This window comes from Phacochoerus africanus, chromosome 5 (assembly GCF_016906955.1).
Source record: "Phacochoerus africanus isolate WHEZ1 chromosome 5, ROS_Pafr_v1, whole genome shotgun sequence".
NCBI lineage: Eukaryota > Metazoa > Chordata > Mammalia > Artiodactyla > Suidae > Phacochoerus > Phacochoerus africanus.
Genome location: NC_062548.1, coordinates 19,000,682 through 19,019,272, shown reverse-complemented (window position 1 = coordinate 19,019,272; position 18,591 = coordinate 19,000,682). Strand labels below are relative to the sequence as shown.

The following is an 18,591-nucleotide window of genomic DNA, read 5'->3' as shown; positions in this document are numbered from 1 at the left end:
CTCATCCCCAACAGGTGTCCCAGCCCTTCCAGGCCTACAATCTCCACTTCCGCGGCTCCAGCCAGTACTGGCTGCAAGGCAGAGAATCAGAGGCCCTTAAAAACCAAAGCACGAACCCCCAGAGGACTCTGAAGAATGGCACGTGAGTAAAGAGATTTTTAGCAGGTAAACAAAATCCAGGGTGGGTGGCCACACGACACGTGCCAGACCCCGACTCTGCCCAAGGGGTGGTAAACAAGGCCGAGGTGGTTCAAGGGACCAGAGAGAAACTCCCACAGAGGAACTTCAGGACAGGAAATGCTCGAGGGCCGAGGTGAGTCCAAAGGCAGTGTGGAAAAGGGCCCCGGCTTCTGGCCGTCAGCACAGCCAAGGCCCTAAGACACAACTAAAAACTTTTATTGGGAAAAGGAACTTGACTGAAAAGAAAAGCAGCCCCCTGATGTCCTCATTGCCCGAGACAGCCAGGGCCTCCTCCACAGAGTCCAGGAAAAAAAAAAAAAAAAAAGGGCCACCCAACTGGGTCCTCGGTAGGCTCAGGTGTAGAGGTCAAAGTCAATCCGTTTGGAGTTGTAGAACTGTCCGCCGGGGGGGTCGAGCTTCCGGCAATAAACACCATCTGGGAAGTAGCCTTCGTTCACCCAGGTCTGCAGGGAGAGAGGGCAGAGCTGGGGGAGAACTAAGGGGAATGGGGCAGGGAGAGAAGAGGCAAAATGAAGCAGAAAGGAGCCTACCTGCATCTGGGTGCTGCTGAAAGGCCCGTACAGCTCAGCATCCCCCGTGTTCTCCCATTTATATTCCCACATCACGTCCGCCAAACCATCTCCGGGTGACTCTGCTTCTAAAGTAACAGGCAAAGCCGTGTGAGCCTCCAGTGGCTTCCCCCTGCCCGCAGTACCCCTCCTTGGCCCTCCAATCTGACCTTCTTTCTGGGCAGGGGTTGGGGTCTCCAGCTCCGCCTCCGCCACCTCCTCAGCAAACATGTCCAGAGACGGTGGGGGTGTGGGGTCAGGGGCTCCCTGGGTCCGGCACCCCAATCCTTTCAGCCGCATGGCCAGTCGTTCCCTTGTCTCCTGATACACTCCGAGGTTGCCCCGGGCCACCATCTGGTCAGCCAACCCAGAAAGCCGATCCAGGCGCTGGGGGGAACTGGGCCGCCCAGGCCCCTTGCTGCCCCCTTTGCCCCCTCCTCGGGCCCCCAGACGCCTCAGTGCCCCAGCCACTGTCTCTCTGGGCAACAGCAGCTCCAGAAGCCCCTCTAGGAGGGCTTGGACGCTCATTGGTGTCTGGCCCAGACTGTCCTCCTCCTCGGAGTCTGACAGTGGGCGCTGATCAGGTGGTCGCTCCCTGATCTTCACCTGTGATGTGAAAAACGGGAGAGTTTTATTGCTGACAAACTGCCAGCAGGGCTCAGGCTCAGCACCTGTTGCCTCCAGGCCCAGCCATGCCAGTCCCTGGACCTCACCCAGTCAATGTTGTCCAGCCAGCTGTCTCGGATCTGAGCATCCCGGTTCAGGAAATAGTTGCCATCAGCATCAAAGTGGCCTTCCTCCATCTCTTCCTGCAGGTTGAAAGGTGTGATCCGCACACCTCCCTCACTGGGGAGTGTGGCCGCTTCCTGACCTGCATCAAAGACACAGACGTCCCATGCAAGGCAGGCAAAAAAAAAGACAGGAGCCTCCGGTGCTCCACAAGCCCCAAAGCCCCTATTTGTTCTCCAGCAGAAAGTCATTTATTTATTTATTTATCTTTGTCTTTTCTAGGGCCGCACCTGCGGCATATGGAGGTTCCCAGGCTAGGGGCCTGATGGGAGCTGTAGCGCCAGTCTACACCAGAGCCACAGCAACGTGGGATCCGAGCTGCATCTGTGACCTACACCACAGCTCACAACAACGCTGGATCCTTAACCCACTGGGCAAGGCCAGGGATCAAACCCACAACCTCATGGTTCCTAGTAGGATTCGTTAACCAGAAAGTCAATTCTTGGGTGTGGCTCACCTTCCACATCCTCTGAGGCCAAGATGTCATATTTGCTGGACCCATCATCATCGTCATCCTCTTCATCGCTGTCCAAAGAGTGTTTGTCTTTGAAGCGGCTCCCAGGACCCCCTACCCCAGCCACAGAGTCCACCAACTGTGAGCAGGAACCAGAAGTCAAGAGATATGCAGGTGACTATCACCCAACTCTGAGATCTAGACTCAAACTGAAAATTCCACAAACCTATTTCTCAGAAAACACGGAAAAGTTAGCCCTCTCCACCCATTCTTTGCCCCTCCAGATTTCTTTTCTGGCTTCTAGTTCTTTTGTCTCCCCTCAGTCCTCCCCAGAACGCAGGAATCTGGCCCCCCTCACCTTCTTGGGGACACTGATTCCATCCTCATCCTCCTCGTCTCCCACGCCTTGGAAGGTCACTTTCCTCTTTAGCATGATTGGTCAGAGGGTCTTCCCCAAGCTGAGCTGAGGGCAAGGATGCAGATTAAGGGGAACTGGGTGAGGAAGATACTCACTGCGACAGGGCCCCCTGCAAAACAGATCTTTCACTTGGTCGGACCAGATCCGGCTTGGGAGAAGAGAGAGCACAGAATCAGGGGGCAAAAAAGGAGTTGGCAACCAGGAGGCCCCCAGGGCTTGGTATGCTGGAAGGGGGACGGAGAGGTGGATGTGTGAGGAGCTCCCCACGGGCACCCCCACGCTTGACGAAAGGAGACGCCCCCCCCCCACGTGACCACTCCCACTCCTGGCCCCCGCAGCCGTGGGCGCGACGGTGCTACGCGGACAGACATCCACGCCACCACCCCCAGCTTCCTCGGAGCCCGCGGGGCCCTGGCGTACCCAGACCCTGGCGCCCCGGCCAGCCCGCCCCTCCCTGCGCCGAACTCCCAACTCCACGGGGTGACCCCAACTGTCCTGGGCTGTGTACAAATTAGAAAGGCGGCAGAGCCACGGGGACACCAGCAGTCCCACGGCGCGCGCTCACCTAAGGAGCCAGGGAAGGCGGAGGAAGAACGGGAGAAAAAGCTTTTCCCAGGGCTACATCCGGGGCACCCGGCCGCCATCACCCGGAAGAGAACTGCGGAAGGCGCTAGAGAAGACCGGAAGTTCCGTCCCCAGGGTTGGAGGACTAACTGTAGGCGCGGGCGGAAGTACGCGCGAGCGGGGAAAGACCCTCCCTCCCAGAAGTGACGTGAGCCGTGTGGGGCGACAATAGCGAGAAGAGGGGACGAGTGAAGGGCTAGACCCCGATCAGCAGAGAGGGACGGCCGGAAGTGGTCTTGATTCCCTCCTACTGCGGTAGAGGCTCTGGGGATTAAGTGAGCGCAATTTAACTGGGAGGGGCGCCCGGGGTCACGATGCGGGGGCAAAGTCCCAGCAGGGCCACTGGGTTCCTGCCCTAATTTTCCTTTCCCGGGTAGAGTCTCTTTTTCCCCAGGGCTGGTGCTGCAGCCCTCCCCTCCCCCCATCTCATTAGAAACCCTGCCTCCTCGCTCTGTGTCCACTTGCCTCCCTCCTCCCAGTCCAAGATGCGGCCTTGCTCTTGTCCCAGAGGGGATGCTTGGGTCTCCTGGGGGACCTTGGAGCATTTTCTGAACCCAGTTCCTTTTAGGACCCAGGGAAATCCATCACTGCCACCCGCCCCCAACCCCTGGGGCAAGTTCCTGGTTTGGGAGATGGTAGGAGTTCATTTATGGCTGTGACACCTGTGGCCAGTGCCGAGGCCAGAAGTCCCCTGTGCTCTCATTTCAGTTAGGCCTAGAAGAGGGCAGCAGTGGATACCCGTGCCTCCCATCCCAAACAGGTCCTAGCCCAGGTTTTGCAATCTGGCAGAGCTAGGATTGGGAGGAGTAGGTCCCAATGCTGTGGGTACAAGACCTCGTCCTCCTGAGGATACAAGTCTGAATCCCAGTAGGCCAAGGCTGTGCCCAGAGCCTACTGGAGCCAGAGGAGAGCAGCACAGGGGTCCCCAGGATAACCAGATGAAACACCCTTTCTTTCTCCAGCCCCTAGGGTTTCCTCCCAGACAGGACTATCATGAAATTGCACCAACAGTCTGTGCTCAGTTTCTTCCGTGGGTACAGAACAGAGGCTCCAGATCAGGAGGGCATCCTGCTAAAGAAGGGGACCCAAAATACCAGCTACCAGCACCGCTGGTTCACCCTCCAGGGAAATCTCTTCTACCTGGAACACAAGGTGGACCACGCACCCCTAGGCCTCATCCCGTTAGAGAACTGCCAGAACCCCATGGCTTTACCATCCTGACCCCAGGGGTAGAAGGTGGGCAGACCCACAAACTGGCAGCAGAAAACCAGGAGGAGCTGGGAGCCTGGCTGTAGGCACTGGCTGGGGAAAGCTGGAGGCGGCTGGCTGTGCTGCTACGCCCCCTGGAGGCCCAGTACCTGGAGCTGTGCCAGACAGCTGGCCAAGAGCATGGCTCACCCCCAGAAGACACTGTGGCTTCCCAGCCACCTTCGGTACCCCCTCCAACTTCCAAAAACTGCATGAGCACTATAGGAAGGAGATCCCGCTACTGCAGGCAGTGCTTAGAGGGCTCCAGGAGACCAGTGACGATGAAGGCCGATCTCAGGCAGAGGTGGAGCAGGAGCGCCACCAACATCTGTTAATGAGTGACTGACAGACCCAAAGGCCAAAAGGTACCAACCTGCTAAGACTGCGTCAGCTGACACCCAGATCCTGGTTGGCTCTGTCCCTCCCTCCCTCCTAGTCCTTATTCTAACCCCCTTCATCAAATAACAAGGCAGGAGCCAGGCCCAGGTACAACAGCAGGTTCTTTTCCGGTTCCTCAAAGCGCCGCATGGGGTGGGGGCAGAGACAGAAGAAAATGTAAACATTGGGTTCCACCCCCTGGAGCTCAAGGGAAGACCCCCTTACCCAGGTAGGGGCTGGAAGGCTGGAAGGGAACAAGGCGAAAGCAGGGGGGGAGGCTGGTGAGACAAAGCAGAGGAGGCCTGAGAATACAGAAACAGGTGGGTGAAGAGGAAGGAGGTGGCTGGGAAGTGAGGGACATTTCCTGTTCCAGTGCGTGTCCCTTTAAATAAACTAGAGTGCAAGACCACTGTGGAGGAAGAACCAAAGGACAGAAGACAGAGCGAACACCCCCACCCTGGGCCGACCAGGTCCTCTGTACATAATTACAACACAGAGATGTCCAGAAGTAGAGCAAGACGAGTCCGGGCCCCCAGCCGGGAAGCGGGGGGACAGGCAGGACTGGAGAAGGGAAAAGGAACCCGGCTCCGCTTCACGGGTGAGGGGACTGACTGGAGTGTAAGAATCCAAAAACTGCTGACTCCCATCGCCAACAGTCACCCCTGTGGTGACAAAAGGCCAATCAGGACAGCACCTGGGGAGGGACCCCAGAGGGAATGGGGGCAGGAGTGACAGAGATCCCAGCTGGGTCTAACTGGAGGTGAGGGGCTTCAGACTTGTTCCCTGCCACCCCAGGGAAATGCAGCTGCCCCGCGTACTCTGTCCTGGCCGCGGAGGGATCAGCAGCTGGAAGGAGATGGGGAATTGATCCACTCTCCACAGAAAGAGGGTCAGCCTGCCCAGGGGGCGGGGAGCAACACCCCAGGCCAGGCCTGCTCTCCGCTGAGGGCAAGAGGGGGGCCATGCCGTCCAGCTCCAGGGCAGAGGTCAGAAGTAAGCATCCTGCCGCGCCTCCGATGCTGAGGGCCTGTCCCCGCCATCCTGGGGGGCAGGGGGCTCATCTGCCTTTCGACGCAGCGACAGCTTCCTGCCCTGGGCCTTCTTCTCCTGCTTCTGCCGCTCCTTCTCCTGCTTCTGCCGCTCCTTCTCCTGCTTCTGCCGCTCCTTCTCCTGCTTCTCCCGCTCCTTCTCCTGTTTCTGCCGCTCCTTCTCACGTTCCTTTTCCTGTTTTTGCCGCTCTTTCTCCTGCCTCCGGGCCTCCTTGCTCGGAGCCAGTGGGGTGCTGTTGCCAGTAGGAGAAGGAAGAGATGGACGCAGTCCCTCGGCGGTGACCACGGGCCCCGGGGCAGGCCCTGCGCTGGCCCGGCGGGCAGGCTGGGGTGGAGAGGGGGCCCCTCCAGCGGCCCGGGAGCCTCGGCTCTTGAGGCCAGGGAGGCTGAGGAGGCTGGAGGAGGGGCCCAGGGGTGGCTGCTGCCAACGGCGCTCCTCATGGATGGCCCGGGAACCATGCAGTCTCCGAGAGGGCCGGTACTGCAGCTCACCCCGGGTTTCCCGCCACTTCTTGAGCTGGGCTGCATTTTCTCGCTCAATCAATGCTTCTGTCACTGGGAGGTTGGTCACCTAGATGAAGAAGGAACAGGCCCCAGAATGCAGCTGGGGATGGGGATGGGCCGAAGCAGGCTTTAGATACGCTAAGGTCAGGCCTACCTCGTGCACCAGGAAGTCCTCCTGCATGCACTGCTGGGGCAGGTTGCGCAGCTGCTCCATCGTTTCATACATGCCTTGGCAGGAGCGCAGCTTCTCCACCGAGCCCAGCGTGTGCCGCAGCAGCACCAGGGCCACCCGGAAGATGATCTTGACGCCTTCGGGGTCAAAGAGAAAAGAGCACAGGTGATCAGCCTAAGAGCTCAGCCTGTCCCATTTAGGAGGGACTCACGGCCCCCATCCCTGTTCTACTGTCATCCTTTCCTTGCAGATGAGGAAACTGAGGCCCCCAAAAGAGAAGTGAGCTGCCATGGGTTTCAGGTTCCCGGGAGGTAAAGCGAGCTGTGGGCTGGCAGCAGAGCCAACAAGATCAGGCCTCAGTCTCCCCGGCCCCCGGTCTGCTTACAGTGAAGCCTAGTCCTGAAAGTACCTTCTGTCAGCAGGCCACCCTCTGGCGGCCACCATGGGAACCCCAAGCCCTCAGGGCCTGAAGGGTTCCAGAAGTACCTTCACAGAAGAACATATCCCAGACACGCAGCACCGAAGCCCAGGGCAGAGTGCGGGCGAAGATGCACATGAACCATTCTGTCATGTAGAGCACGGGGTCAATGCGCTGCCGCCGCAGGTGCCGATGTGCCAATGGAGAGGCCCGGCGCAAGAGCCCAAAAAAGATCTCTCCGTCCAGCTGGATGGCCTCCTGGAGGTGGGAAGAACCATGAGAAGAGCCCTGCTCTGGCCCCCTTGGGGCAGAACTGGCTCTGGCGGGGGATCCTCACCTCAGTGGGAGAAGCCCAGAGCAGAGGGACAGAAGAGCACAGGGTGGGGTAGGACGAGGACCACCCTGCAGTCTTGGGGAAAAGTCACAGCCCCCGTTGCCCCCAAGCCTCCAGACACTCACCAGCCCTGCACTGTAGTAACCGGGGAGGTACTTGTCGCAGATCTGCACCAGGCACCAAAAGGCTTGCTGAGAAGGGCGAGAACAAGGAGGGAGGAATGGGGCCTGAGAAACAGGGATGAGAGGCGCCCGCGCTCGGAGGCTCCCCCATCACCGCTGCAGGCCGAGATCCTCCCAGCCCCTCCCCAACCAGGCCCAGCGTCTGCTGACCTCAGCAGGCATGTGCATGAGCAGCACTGCGGCCACGGGGGCCTGGGCCTGGCAGTAGCCCTCGTCAGGCCGGTAGATAGTGTAGGCCTTCAGGATTCGATACAGGTCCTGTTGCCTGTGGGTATTGGGAAAGACCATGAGGGCAATCACAGGAGTTGGGAGCTCTCTGCCCCAAACTAACCCATGCTCACGCCCCACCCCTACCCCCAGCGCCGCCCTCCGTCCCAGCCAGTTCTGCCTCAGAGCTTTACCACACACGCCTCCATCCACCTTCTTAATCCTGCCCATCAAGCTCAAGCCAAAGACTCAGACCATAATCTAAGCCTTTGCCAGGCTCCAGCCTTCTCCTCTTGCCTGCCCACCCACGTGCTCCCTTTCCATTCCCTGGCACAGGCTGTGCCCTCTCCCCATCTGCCACCATCCCAGAGACCTCCAAGGTCATCTTCTTCAGGAAGCTTTCAACAGCCGCAGCATCAGTCCTCCTCCAGCACCGAATGCCTGAGCAGGCAGGCGCTCTCCCCCGGCAGGCCTGTCTTATCTGTCTCACTGGATTTCATCAGTTCCCCATAGGGCAGGGCCTGAAGGCTTGGGAAGCCAGCAGTGCCTCTGATCTTTCTCTTATCTCTGCATCCAAAAGAATAAACTCTCTGCCCTAGACCCGATCCTCTTCCTTGCGGGTAGGAGATCGCTGTGCGTGGGAATTCCATCCGCTCAGCCCCACATCAGAAAACAGAGAGCCTTCCATCTCTCCCCACTGCTAATCAAGTCTTATCAATACCACATTCTGAATTTCACTCATGTCTGCTCCCTCTCTCCACCTCCACAGCCACTGAGCCGCTCAGACCTTCATCTCTTAACCAGAAAAAGGCAGTAACCTCCTAGATCCTCTCCCTGCCTCCAGTCACACTTGCCTGACCACTGCTGACAATGGTGTTTCCACAAATTCAGTCACTGAAGTAGGAGCTTCATTTGTGCCTTATCCTCATACCACCCCTACGATCATTTGCCATGAAATGACAGGTTTGATACACCAGGATATTAAACATGTAACTTCCACCAGCTCCCACGCGACATTCACCCGCCCGCCTGTTTCTGTGCCCTGCCTTCTCCCCTGTTGCTATGGGTGAGACATCCGTCATACTGGCCAGGCACAGCCTTCCCACTTGGGCCCTGGGTCCCGTCCCCTCTCACCTACACAGGCCATCCCTCCGGCAACCTTCCCATCACTTATGTATCATCCACTCTTCTCTAACCACTAGATCACTCCCACTGACATACCAACATCTGTCACTTCCTCTAGCTTAAAAAAAAAAAAAAAAAAAACCCTCTCTTTACTCCATTTTTCCCTCTGAATACCGTGCCGTTTCTTTCCTATGTAGTCAGTGTAGCCCCCTTAGATTACAGACTTGCTATCCTGTTTCCCGCCTCCCATCCTCCAGGCAGGCTTCAACCCACTGCTCCACACGAGACTGCTTCTACCAGGGTCACCAATGACCTCCACGCTGCTAAACCCAGGGACTGATTTGCAGACCTGACCCTGCCTGACACCAGCAGCATTTCACACAGCTGATCCTGAAACCCCTCTTGCCTGTGCTTCCAGGAATCAACACGCTCCTGGTTTTCCTTATATCTCACCAGCTTCTTTCAGTCTCCGTTACTGGTTCTTTCTCATCTTCCCTTTCCTGGAGCTGCAGCGCTCGATCTCTGAACAGCTTCCTTTTGTATCTGTGCTCGCTGCCTCGAGGACCTCATCTAATCCCATGGGCGAGATCTGTTCCCATCTAAAGGTGGACAACTCTCCATTTCCCATTTATCTCCAGTTTAAACCTCTCCCTGAAATCCCATATTGTACACGCAACTTACTGGGCGTCTCCATCTAGGATGTCCAGCGAGGGCTGCAAAGGTCACATTCCAAAAATGACCTCCTGATAGACCCCTCGATCCTATTTTTCCCCAGCTTTCCCCAACCATATCAGCAGATTGCAACTCCATCCATTCTAGTTTCTCAGACCAAAACCCTTAACACTCTTCCTTAAATTCTCTCCCTCTCATACACATTCTGCATCTAATCCACAGGCAAATCCTTTTGGCTCTACCTTCAGAATATATCCAGAATCCAAGCACTTCTCCCCACATTTCCACTGCTACCGTCCTGGTCTATCTATTATTATCTCTTTCTTGGATTATGGAAATAGTCTAACTGGTCTCTCTACTTCTGCCCTTGTCTCCTATAATCTATTCTCAGCACAGCGGCCAGGAGTTCCGGTCATGGCTCAGCAATAACAAACTCAACTAGTACCCATGAGGATGCAGGTTCCATTCCTGGCCTCGCTCAGTGGGTTAAGGATCCCTCGTTGCTGTGGCTGTGGCGTAGGCTGGCAGCTACAGGTCTGATTTGACCCCTAGCCTGGGAACGTCCGTATGCTGCAGGTGCGGCCCTAAAAAGACAAAAAATAAATAAATAAATAAAAATAAAACACAAGTGAGAGTAGGTCACGTGTAACCCCATCTCCACTCACATTCTCTATTACCCTTTCTTGCTTTAAACTCTTCTTTAATATTTACACCATCAAACATACAACATACTTTATTGTCTATCACTACTAAAATACAAGCCTCAAAAGGCGGGCGTTTTTGTCTTTCCTTCACTGTTGGCATCTGTAACTAAAACAGTAACTGGCAGATAGCAGGTGCTTGATAAATATATGCTGAAAGGATGAACTTACTGTTAAAAAAAACGTCCATTCACACGCGCCCACAAGGAGCTGAGAACCACCTAAAAACATCTTGCACACCGCTAGGGAGCAACAAATGGACTTCCTAAGGAAGCCTGGCAAACAACAAAAATCACAGGGCCTTGGCACAGCATTTAAGGGCCCTTAACTGTTTTTCTAGCCTCGGCTCTACCCAATCCCACTGCCCAAACACAGCTTACACAGCCCCCCGGCCAGGTAAAACCTGCCCCTTGCTCTGCTGCCATCTATCCTTCAAAACCCAGCTCAAACACAGCATCTTCAAGGAGGCCTTGGTGTGCCTCCCTGTCCCTCACCCACACCCACCCCCATAGCCCTGAGGCAGCCTCCCTCCCAGGACACGTCCTTCAGCATGGCTTGACATCAGTCCATTAAGGACCACTCCTGTAGACGGCCTGGAAGGCAAGAACTCAGCCGGCCGGGACTTCAACCCAGCCCCGTATCCACCACTGACTCACAGAGTCAGGTCACCTTACCCATGCCCGCCTCGAGCAGCAAACATCTCGTGGAAAGGGAACTGGCGGTGCAGGTCCTTCTCAATCACGTCCAGCCACTTAGGGTCCCCTGGAGCCCGTTCCAGCTCCTGCAGTGGGACAGCTGGGATTATCTCAGGATCTGAGGGAACGGAGGATGCCCTTCACAAAGACAGTGTCGCATGTCCCCACACCCCAAGTGCGCACCTCAAACTTGCCCGGGTTCTGCTCCAGGAGCTCCTTGCTATTGGACAGGTACTGCCAGGCCTTGGCTCTGAGGGAGGAGGGAATCCCCTTCCGGCAGCGCAGCTTCACCTGAGGCGAGTGACAGGCAGGGGAACAGCTGCACTGGCTGGCACAGCCTCCAAGCTTTCCCTAGCAGGTCTCAATGCTCCCTGGGACACCCATCCCACATCCCACAGGCTGAACTCCATCGGACGCGGCCTGGCCTTCTGTCTCTAAAGCTACCCTCCCCTCCTGGGCCCGAGCACCACCAACCCCCAACAGGGTCCAGAGAGCAGCTATATCAGGTTCCTGGGCTTCCCCAGAGCACAGGTGCCCACCCTGTCCTCCCCACCCCCCACCACATCCATTGCCCTGCCCCCCCACAGCCTTCTCAAACCTTCTGGAAACGCCGTGACAGCCACTTATCCCAGTGACTGAACATCTCCAGCCATTTGAGCTCCCGCTGCCGAGCCACATCCACAGGAATGGAGCTCTCTCTGAGGACATGGGGAGTATGAAGAGGTCAGTAGCAGTAGGATAAAAGCCTGGATTGCCGGGGGAACTGAGGCAAGCCACCTCCCCAGGCTCAAAGGAGACACCAGACCACAAAAACATTTGGGGGAGTCACCAATACCAAACATCAGGCTGTCTGGCCACTTGGCCATCCGAGGCCCTGCTTCCCCACGCTGAAAGGAATTCCCTTTGGAAGGAATCTCTAAACAGAGATCAGGTTCTCATGTTCAATCTCTGTACAGAGGTTATGCTCAAACCCCACTGCTGACACATACAAGAAAGTACGGAATATTTAAAAGATACACTTTGCAGGAGACCTGAAACCAAGGTCTCGATTTATCATCTATTCAGTGGGTGGCCTGAGGCAAATCACTAAATTCCTCAAAGCCTCATCTTCCTCATTTGTAAGATGGTGAGAAAAACAATACCTAACCGAGAGGTTCTATCAGATAACACCTGGCAGGAAATCAAAAACAGCAATGATTATCCATAAAATAAAATACACAGCAAATACCGTTCCCTGTCTCCTTAGAAGCAACTGTCTGAGTTTCCTTCTACCAGACTTTTGAAATCCCTTAGACCATCTGCAATTTCCTCTACCTCCTCCTCCCTGAAATCACCCCAGATTGTCAAGCAAATGAAGCCGTCCTTGCACTGTGTGCTCACTGTTCTGTCAGAGCTTCACACTCAGGAAGTGACTGTACCCCCATCAGTCTTGAAACGGTTCCTTGTAAGAGCCAGTACCGAGCAAGTGGAATGGAAGAAAAGAACTGGGTTTCCGGATGGACCTGAGCTCAAAGCCCAGTTTTCCCTTAGGAGGTGGAGAGTCTTGGCAAGTGATAACCTGAGTCTCTTCCTTATTTGTAAAAAAGGGATGTCACCACCTACATGACAAAGTTAGGAGAGGACTCGTATACAGAGGACTCTTAAATGGGAGGTTTACTGTTAGTTTCTTTGGTCCTAGAAGCTCCTTAAACTGAAAGGCCATTTCTCACTCATCTCCATCGTAAGTCAATTCCAAACTCTACGAAAGGCCAGGGAAAGGAAGATACCTTCCTGGCCCTCAAGGGGTGACAACCCGCAGGAAAGATAATCTCAATATGATGAGGGAAATACAATAACAAAGATGCATGGAAGAGACGCCTAACTGGACTAGGGGCAATGGCTACCAGGGAAGGTTTCCTGGAGGAAGGGACATCTGAGGTCAGCCATGAAGGACTGAGTGGAACATGGCAGGAAAAAACCGGGAGAAGGGCATTCTGGCTAATGGTACAGCCTGAGTATGAAAGGATAAAGACTACAACCACTTCGAGGACCACAGCACACAGTGTACGGTGAGCAGCAGTGGAAAAGCAGACCAGAGAGGTTGACAGAGCCAGACAATAAGGAGCCTGTGTGCAAGTTAACACCCTTGAGCCCTATCCTGTGGACAGTGGGGAGCTGCCGAAAGCTTTTAAGGGAACGTGTGCCAATCAGGTTTGTCTCAGAAGTAGATTCTGCCAGCAGGGAAGATGGATTTTCGAGGGACAAAATTACAAAGCAGAGAATTAGCACCCAGCACGAGACCTGGTACACAAGGGGGGGCTCCACTGAAATCCAACTCAACCCAAGTTCCTTAGGGCAGCACAGTACTGAGGAGAGCGCCGCTGGTCACACAAATCCAACTTATTCGAGTGAGGCAATTCACTCTGCTCAATCCTGTTTCTTCAACTATAACTTAGGTACAACAGCACATGCCAAAGCACCAGGGTCAAACTTCAGTTGCTGGAGTTCCCCTGTGGGGCAATGGGATCGGCGGCATCTCTACAGCACCAGGATGCAGGTTCGATTCCCGGTCCGGCACAGTGAGTTAAAGGATCTGGTGCTGCCACAGCTGCAGCCTGGGTCACAGCTGCGGCTTGGGTCTGATCCCTGGCCTGGGAACTCCATATGCCCCAGGGCAGCCCCCCCACCCCCCACCCCCCCAAAAAAAGAGAGAGAGAGATGCCTTCCCCACAAGGGCCCTGAATGTTGGTGCTCAGAGATTTTCTGATTTTTTTGTTGGATTATAAGCCCTCCCTAAAATAGCCTCCCACAGGGCTCCCCACCCCCAACACCAGGCAGATCCCCCTGACCCCCACATACACAGCCGTGGCTAAATCCGACTCATTCTTCTTCAGATCAGCTCAGCTGAATTCCCAAACTGGGCCCAAAAAAACCCTTCCGTAAGGGCTCACGCAACCCCGTGATGATCTCTGAGCTACACCTAACATGTTATAGTGAAAACAACTGTTTAAGTACTTGTCTCTCTAATGATGAGCACTTTGAAATGACTATTTTATCCTAAGTCCCCAGCACAGGGCCTGGCACTGGGGTTCTCAGGCGATGCTGTAGACAGAACAGTAGGCTCGAGGGGTACAGAAACAAAGGGCAGGATCCAAAGAGAGGGAAGGAAGAAGTCAAAAGCAATCACACCCCCACCTTAGGAGTGACTCAGGCCCCTGGAAGGAACTAGGAAAGAGTACGCTGGGCTGGGGAGATGAGGAAATGGGGAAGAGGCCTCCCCCACTCCTTTCCTTCAGTGAAAACACAAGACTGCCCTTCTGTTGCACAGAAGGCCCCTGCCTTCAGAGTCTCCCCTCCATCAAACAGACTTCCCCACCTCACCATCCAGCAGACCTAGGGCGATAGGGGCGAGGAGGCGCCTACATCCCTCCAGACGGTCCCCCTAAGAGACAGGACCAGAACCCTTGTCCAGCCAAACCTCCAAAATATATGTTTCCTGTAGCTGGAGTTTCCCATCAAGGAGCTGGGCCAACCTGAGCTATGGTCTCACTCAACCTTTCACTTCACAAAAGAGGAAAGAGAGGCAGGGAAATGGGGGAAGGTCCTAACTCGATGGCACACAACAAACCAAAGGCAAGGCTTGGGCTCAACCCTAGAACTCCTGACACCTGGTCTAAAACTAAACAGGCTGGAGCCACAGAAACCGCAGGACGCTCTAGGCAAGATAGGGATTGCTAAGTATCTCATTCCCGCTGATCACCCCCTGGAGCCTCAGAGGAGGATGGGGCTGCCAGAGAGTAGGCAAGGTGTATCATCCGAGTCCCCCCATCCCCACCCCCTCCACCTCCACCTCCAAAAACCTCTGCTTCCCTGAGGCGGTCCCACCGGGTACTCACAGACTGCCCGAATACTGGCTGCCCCCAAGGAAGCCGTATTTGTCCGTCTTGCGCAAGGCCAGCCCATTTATCTCCGAGTCTGAGCCCATGGAGCTCACATCATCCGCCAAGGACTCCAAGGTCCCAGACATGAGGCTCACAGAGTCCAAGTAGCTCAGCGTGTCTGGGGCCTGCCCTCGAGGCCCAGAGATGCCAGGTCCCAGGCTGGACGTGGAGCCTAGATCCTGAGAGTTTTCAGTAGGCTCTGGAGCTGGGGTCACCATCACGACAGCTACCTGAGCCTCACATGTCCCTGGAGGGCCTGTGCCAGGCCCCGAGGGGTCCTCTGGAGCCTGTCCCGTTGATGCTGATGTTGCTGCTGCAGCTCCATGTCTATTTGTCACCTGTCCTGGTGTCACTGCTGCCACCCGTGCAGTCACTCCTGAGGCCACTGTGGTTCCCGGCTTGGGGGCAAGCGGGGGTTTGGCGGTCAGGGCCCCAGGAGCCGTTCTTGAAGGGGTCCTGGTCAGGGTCCCGGTGGGGGTACCTGGTCCAGGATCGGGTGAGGTTCTAGCCTCCTCCGTCTTCGGAGAGTCCGCCCCTGGGGCCAGAGCCGTGGACATCTCGGCTCCTGCCACAGCCTCGGGCTCCAAGGGCTCTGGGCCGGAGACCTGCGCCCTCGGGGCGTCGGGTGAGGCCTCCAGAGTCGGCACCACCGCCGTGCTGCCTGCGACCGTCGGAGCGGGGGCGGGAGCGGGAGCCGAGGCCGGAACCGAGTCTGAGGTCTGGGTCGGATCCGGTACCCATGCGGGCTGCGCCTCCCCCGGGGCCACCAAGTTGACCGGGGCCGAAGTGGCCGTAGTCACCGGCGGCCCCGGAGCTACCACCACGAAGGGCCCGGCCCGGGAGCCGCGGGGCGGCGGCGAGGGGGCCGCGGGGGCGCCATGACGGCGCGGTGGGGCCACCAGGGGCGCCGGGCCCGTCTCCATGACCGCAGGCCGCCCCTCACATCCCCCCGCCGGGGCGGCCGCAAAAGGCGCCGCCCCTCAGGCCGCTCCGCGCCGCCCGCCAAGGAAGGGGAGAGGGCGAAGGGCGCGGCCCGGCGCGCTCCGGGGTCGGGGGCAGCGCGCGGGCGGCAGCCCAGCGCACGGAGGCGGGGCAGGGGTCCGGGGGCGCCAGGCGGCGGGGTCTCACTCGGTCTCTCTCAGCCCTCTCGCTCTCTCGCTGCCGCCCCCCCTCCCGCTTCGGGCAGGCGGCCGACCTCGCGCCTGCGCACACGCCCGGGTGCCGGCCAAGCGGCCAGCGTTTCGACGTTCCACGCCTGCGCGCGGGCGGTCCCATCGCGCTCCTTTTCTCTACCGCCTTAGTCAAAGCGCTTGGACGAATAATAGGAGAGAGGGAACTGGGTTTCTGCCAATCGTTGGGAGGGTGGGTGGGGCTGGAGGTGGGAAGGGGGTGGGCAATTTGGGAAGAGGAAACGGAGAAGGCAGAGGGCTATAAAACCAATGAGAGGACGAGTGAAGGCAGCGGGAGGCAGGACGAAGGGAGTAACTAATAAGAAAGCGGGAAGCTGAACCTCCTGGCCAATTAAAGCCTCTGGAGAGTGAATGACCGGGGGGAGGAGGCGGGTGCTGTGCAAAAAGAGGCGGGCCTGGCTAATAGGAATGGTTAAAAGGGAGCCAATGAAAAGAAGCAGGCGGAGGTCAACTTGACAGACAGCGATATCTATTTAGGCGGCGCCAGACGGTATCCGCAGTCAATAGGAGCTGAGATATTCTTTAGGTCTCCCAAGAAGGTCAGGAAGGAATGACAGCTGGAAGGGGCGGGCCACAGTTGCGATTAATTCGCTACGTCAGCCAATGAATGCGTCCTCTCACTTTAGCAACAGGGGAGGAAGATAGACAGCTGTCTCACCCAATGGCAGCTTCCAAAGAGAAGGCGTGCTGCCAGCAGGCGGTGCCGGGCCAGAGATATCGGTGACAATCGGAGACTAGCGCGGGATGGGGGTGACAGCTGGGGACAGCGCAGACAGGGGGCGGGGGCTAGGGGCTTTGGTACAACCCCTAGACAATAAGAGCGCCAGGCTGCTCTGCCTGAGTCGACTCTTGGGCCCCATTCTCCGAGCCCACTACAGATCCGTGCCCTGATCAAGTACTCTTGACCTTCACTCCGTCTCTAATTGTCATCTCAGCCCGCAAGAAACCGCAACGCTACAAGCCCAGGCGGCTATAACCAGAGCCCCAAAATCCTATAAGCGACTCATCTCTCTGGATCCGCCATTTCCTATGGGAATCCCAACCCCCAAGTCCCTCACCTCAGCTCCATCTATCTGAGCTCCTCCCCAGAATCCGGGGCCGCCGGAGCTACCACCTGAGTGCTGCCTCCATTCTAGTGGGGATCCCAGACTCCAAATCGTGAATTCCCAATACCATAAACTCCCATATCTGTGTGTTTATTCTTTGGGGGACCCAAAACGCACCCCATCTGCTCCTCTCCCCTCACTGACACACCTCTCTGTGCTCAACCTCTGCTAAGAAACCAGACCCCAACCTCATGAGCCCCCCAGGCTACCCCAGACCACGAACACAAAGCCCTGTCTTTACCAGCCCCTCCTCTTTCTATCTCCCATTGCCCTGAGCCCCAGGATTCAGGATGTAGCCCCAGGGGGGCTCTGATTTCCATACAAAGCCCACCATCCTGAAATTTCAGCCAGTTCCCTGGTTTCTGAGTTCTCTGAAGCTCCTTACTCCCAGCTCAGACTCAGATCCTGTGAACTCCAGTGCTGCTCCAGATCTCCTTCTCCTCAACTTCCTTGCTTTTCATTTGACCTGAGCTTCCTGAGCTCTTCCCCCATTCCCCTCTTTGGAGTTCTCCTCCCCTCCCAGAACCAGTAATAAGTGGGCTTCTCCCTGGACCTGGACCCCCATGGTAACCATATATGGTGAGGCAGCTGTCGACTGAGGCAGGGAGGGACCAGTGCAGGAGGCCAAGGGCCACTGCTAAGTTTAGGGTGGCTCCTTCTCTCTTCTTAGAGACAACAGGTGGCTGGGCCGCTGTGCCCAGAAAAGAAAATGTCTTAGAGACATTGGCATGAGGCCGGAGTCGGGGGCGGGGAGGAGGCAACTTCCTCAGGACATCAGGCCCTAGAGGGAGCAGGAGGAGGAGATGAGTGTCCTTGCCAACCCTGGGCCTCCTGGGGCTTCCTCAGCCACTATTCCCCCAGACCACCACTGCGTGGAATGGGACTAGGGTACAGAGGCCCAGAGGGGTAGGAGAGAATACCTTAAAATCACGCACATCAGCCAAGCCGGTTCTTGCCCAGATTGGAGAGAGAAGCCATTGGCCATCCCAGCCACCTGGGAGAAGGTAACCAGTTAGCTTCTCTCTTGGTGTCTTTGACTCCTCTCCTCTGAGTTCCAACTTTCACACCATTATCCACAAAAGTGTTATGGACTCATACTAGACCATGTCCTTCTCATGGTTCAAACTTTTCCAAGGCTCAAAAAGTCTCAGCCATCAGCCTGGTACTGAAGACCCTCCAGTGTCTAGTGTCCAGCCAGTTCCTCTTGCCTCTGCTCAGGCCCCATCACAGTTTTGGTGAGCGAAAGACTTCTGATCTTTCACTTCTCCAGGCCTTTACCCATCCATGCCCTCTGCTTAGCATGCCTGCTCCTCCACCTTCACCTGCACCTTTTTTTTGTCTTTTTTTTTGTTGTTGTTGTTGTTGTTGCTATTTCTTGGGCTGCTGCCGCGGCATATGGAGGTTCCCAGGCTAGGGGTCAAATCAGAGCTGTAGCCACCGGCCTACGCCAGAGCCACAGCAACACAGGATCCGAGCCACGTCTGCGACCTACACCACAGCTCACGGCAACGCCGGATCCTTAACCCACTGAGCAAGGGCAGGGACCGAACCCACAACCTCATGGTTCCTAGTCGGATTCGTTAACCACTGCGCCACGATGGGAACTCCCAAACTTTTTTTTTTTTTTTTTTTTTTGCTTCTTAGGGCCACACCCGG

The 18,591-nt window shown here is 56.5% G+C and overlaps 2 protein-coding genes across 4 annotated transcripts; both read right to left on the bottom strand.

Annotated features, from left to right (window-relative positions):
• Window positions 1-314: 314 nt before the first annotated feature.
• Window positions 315-3,245, bottom strand: CD2BP2 (CD2 cytoplasmic tail binding protein 2). Of its 2 annotated transcripts, none has more exons than XM_047780091.1 (7): window positions 2,976-3,245; window positions 2,351-2,558; window positions 1,996-2,131; window positions 1,463-1,620; window positions 920-1,355; window positions 732-838; window positions 315-644 (listed from the first exon to the last, which is right to left on the bottom strand). In XM_047780091.1, the coding sequence occupies exons 2-7, from the start codon at window positions 2,423-2,425 to the stop codon at window positions 534-536; spliced, it is 1,023 nt and encodes a 340-aa protein (XP_047636047.1). In that variant the 5' UTR covers window positions 2,426-2,558; window positions 2,976-3,245; the 3' UTR covers window positions 315-533. The 2 variants fall into 2 exon arrangements, with proteins under 2 accessions (XP_047636047.1, XP_047636048.1); XM_047780092.1 differs by having other exon boundaries at window positions 2,351-2,455; window positions 2,976-3,185.
• A 1,519-nt stretch (window positions 3,246-4,764) lies between these two features.
• On the bottom strand, window positions 4,765-15,901 carry TBC1D10B (TBC1 domain family member 10B). 2 transcript variants are annotated; one of them, XM_047780090.1, is made up of 10 exons: window positions 14,595-15,901; window positions 11,318-11,417; window positions 10,903-11,010; window positions 10,699-10,805; window positions 7,470-7,584; window positions 7,263-7,328; window positions 6,872-7,061; window positions 6,368-6,522; window positions 5,831-6,280; window positions 4,765-5,788 (listed from the first exon to the last, which is right to left on the bottom strand). In XM_047780090.1, exons 1-10 carry the CDS (start codon window positions 15,560-15,562, stop codon window positions 5,648-5,650), a joined length of 2,400 nt encoding a protein of 799 aa, XP_047636046.1. In that variant the 5' UTR covers window positions 15,563-15,901; the 3' UTR covers window positions 4,765-5,647. The 2 variants fall into 2 exon arrangements, with proteins under 2 accessions (XP_047636046.1, XP_047636045.1); XM_047780089.1 differs by having other exon boundaries at window positions 4,765-6,280.
• Between the last annotated feature and the right edge of the window lie 2,690 nt (window positions 15,902-18,591).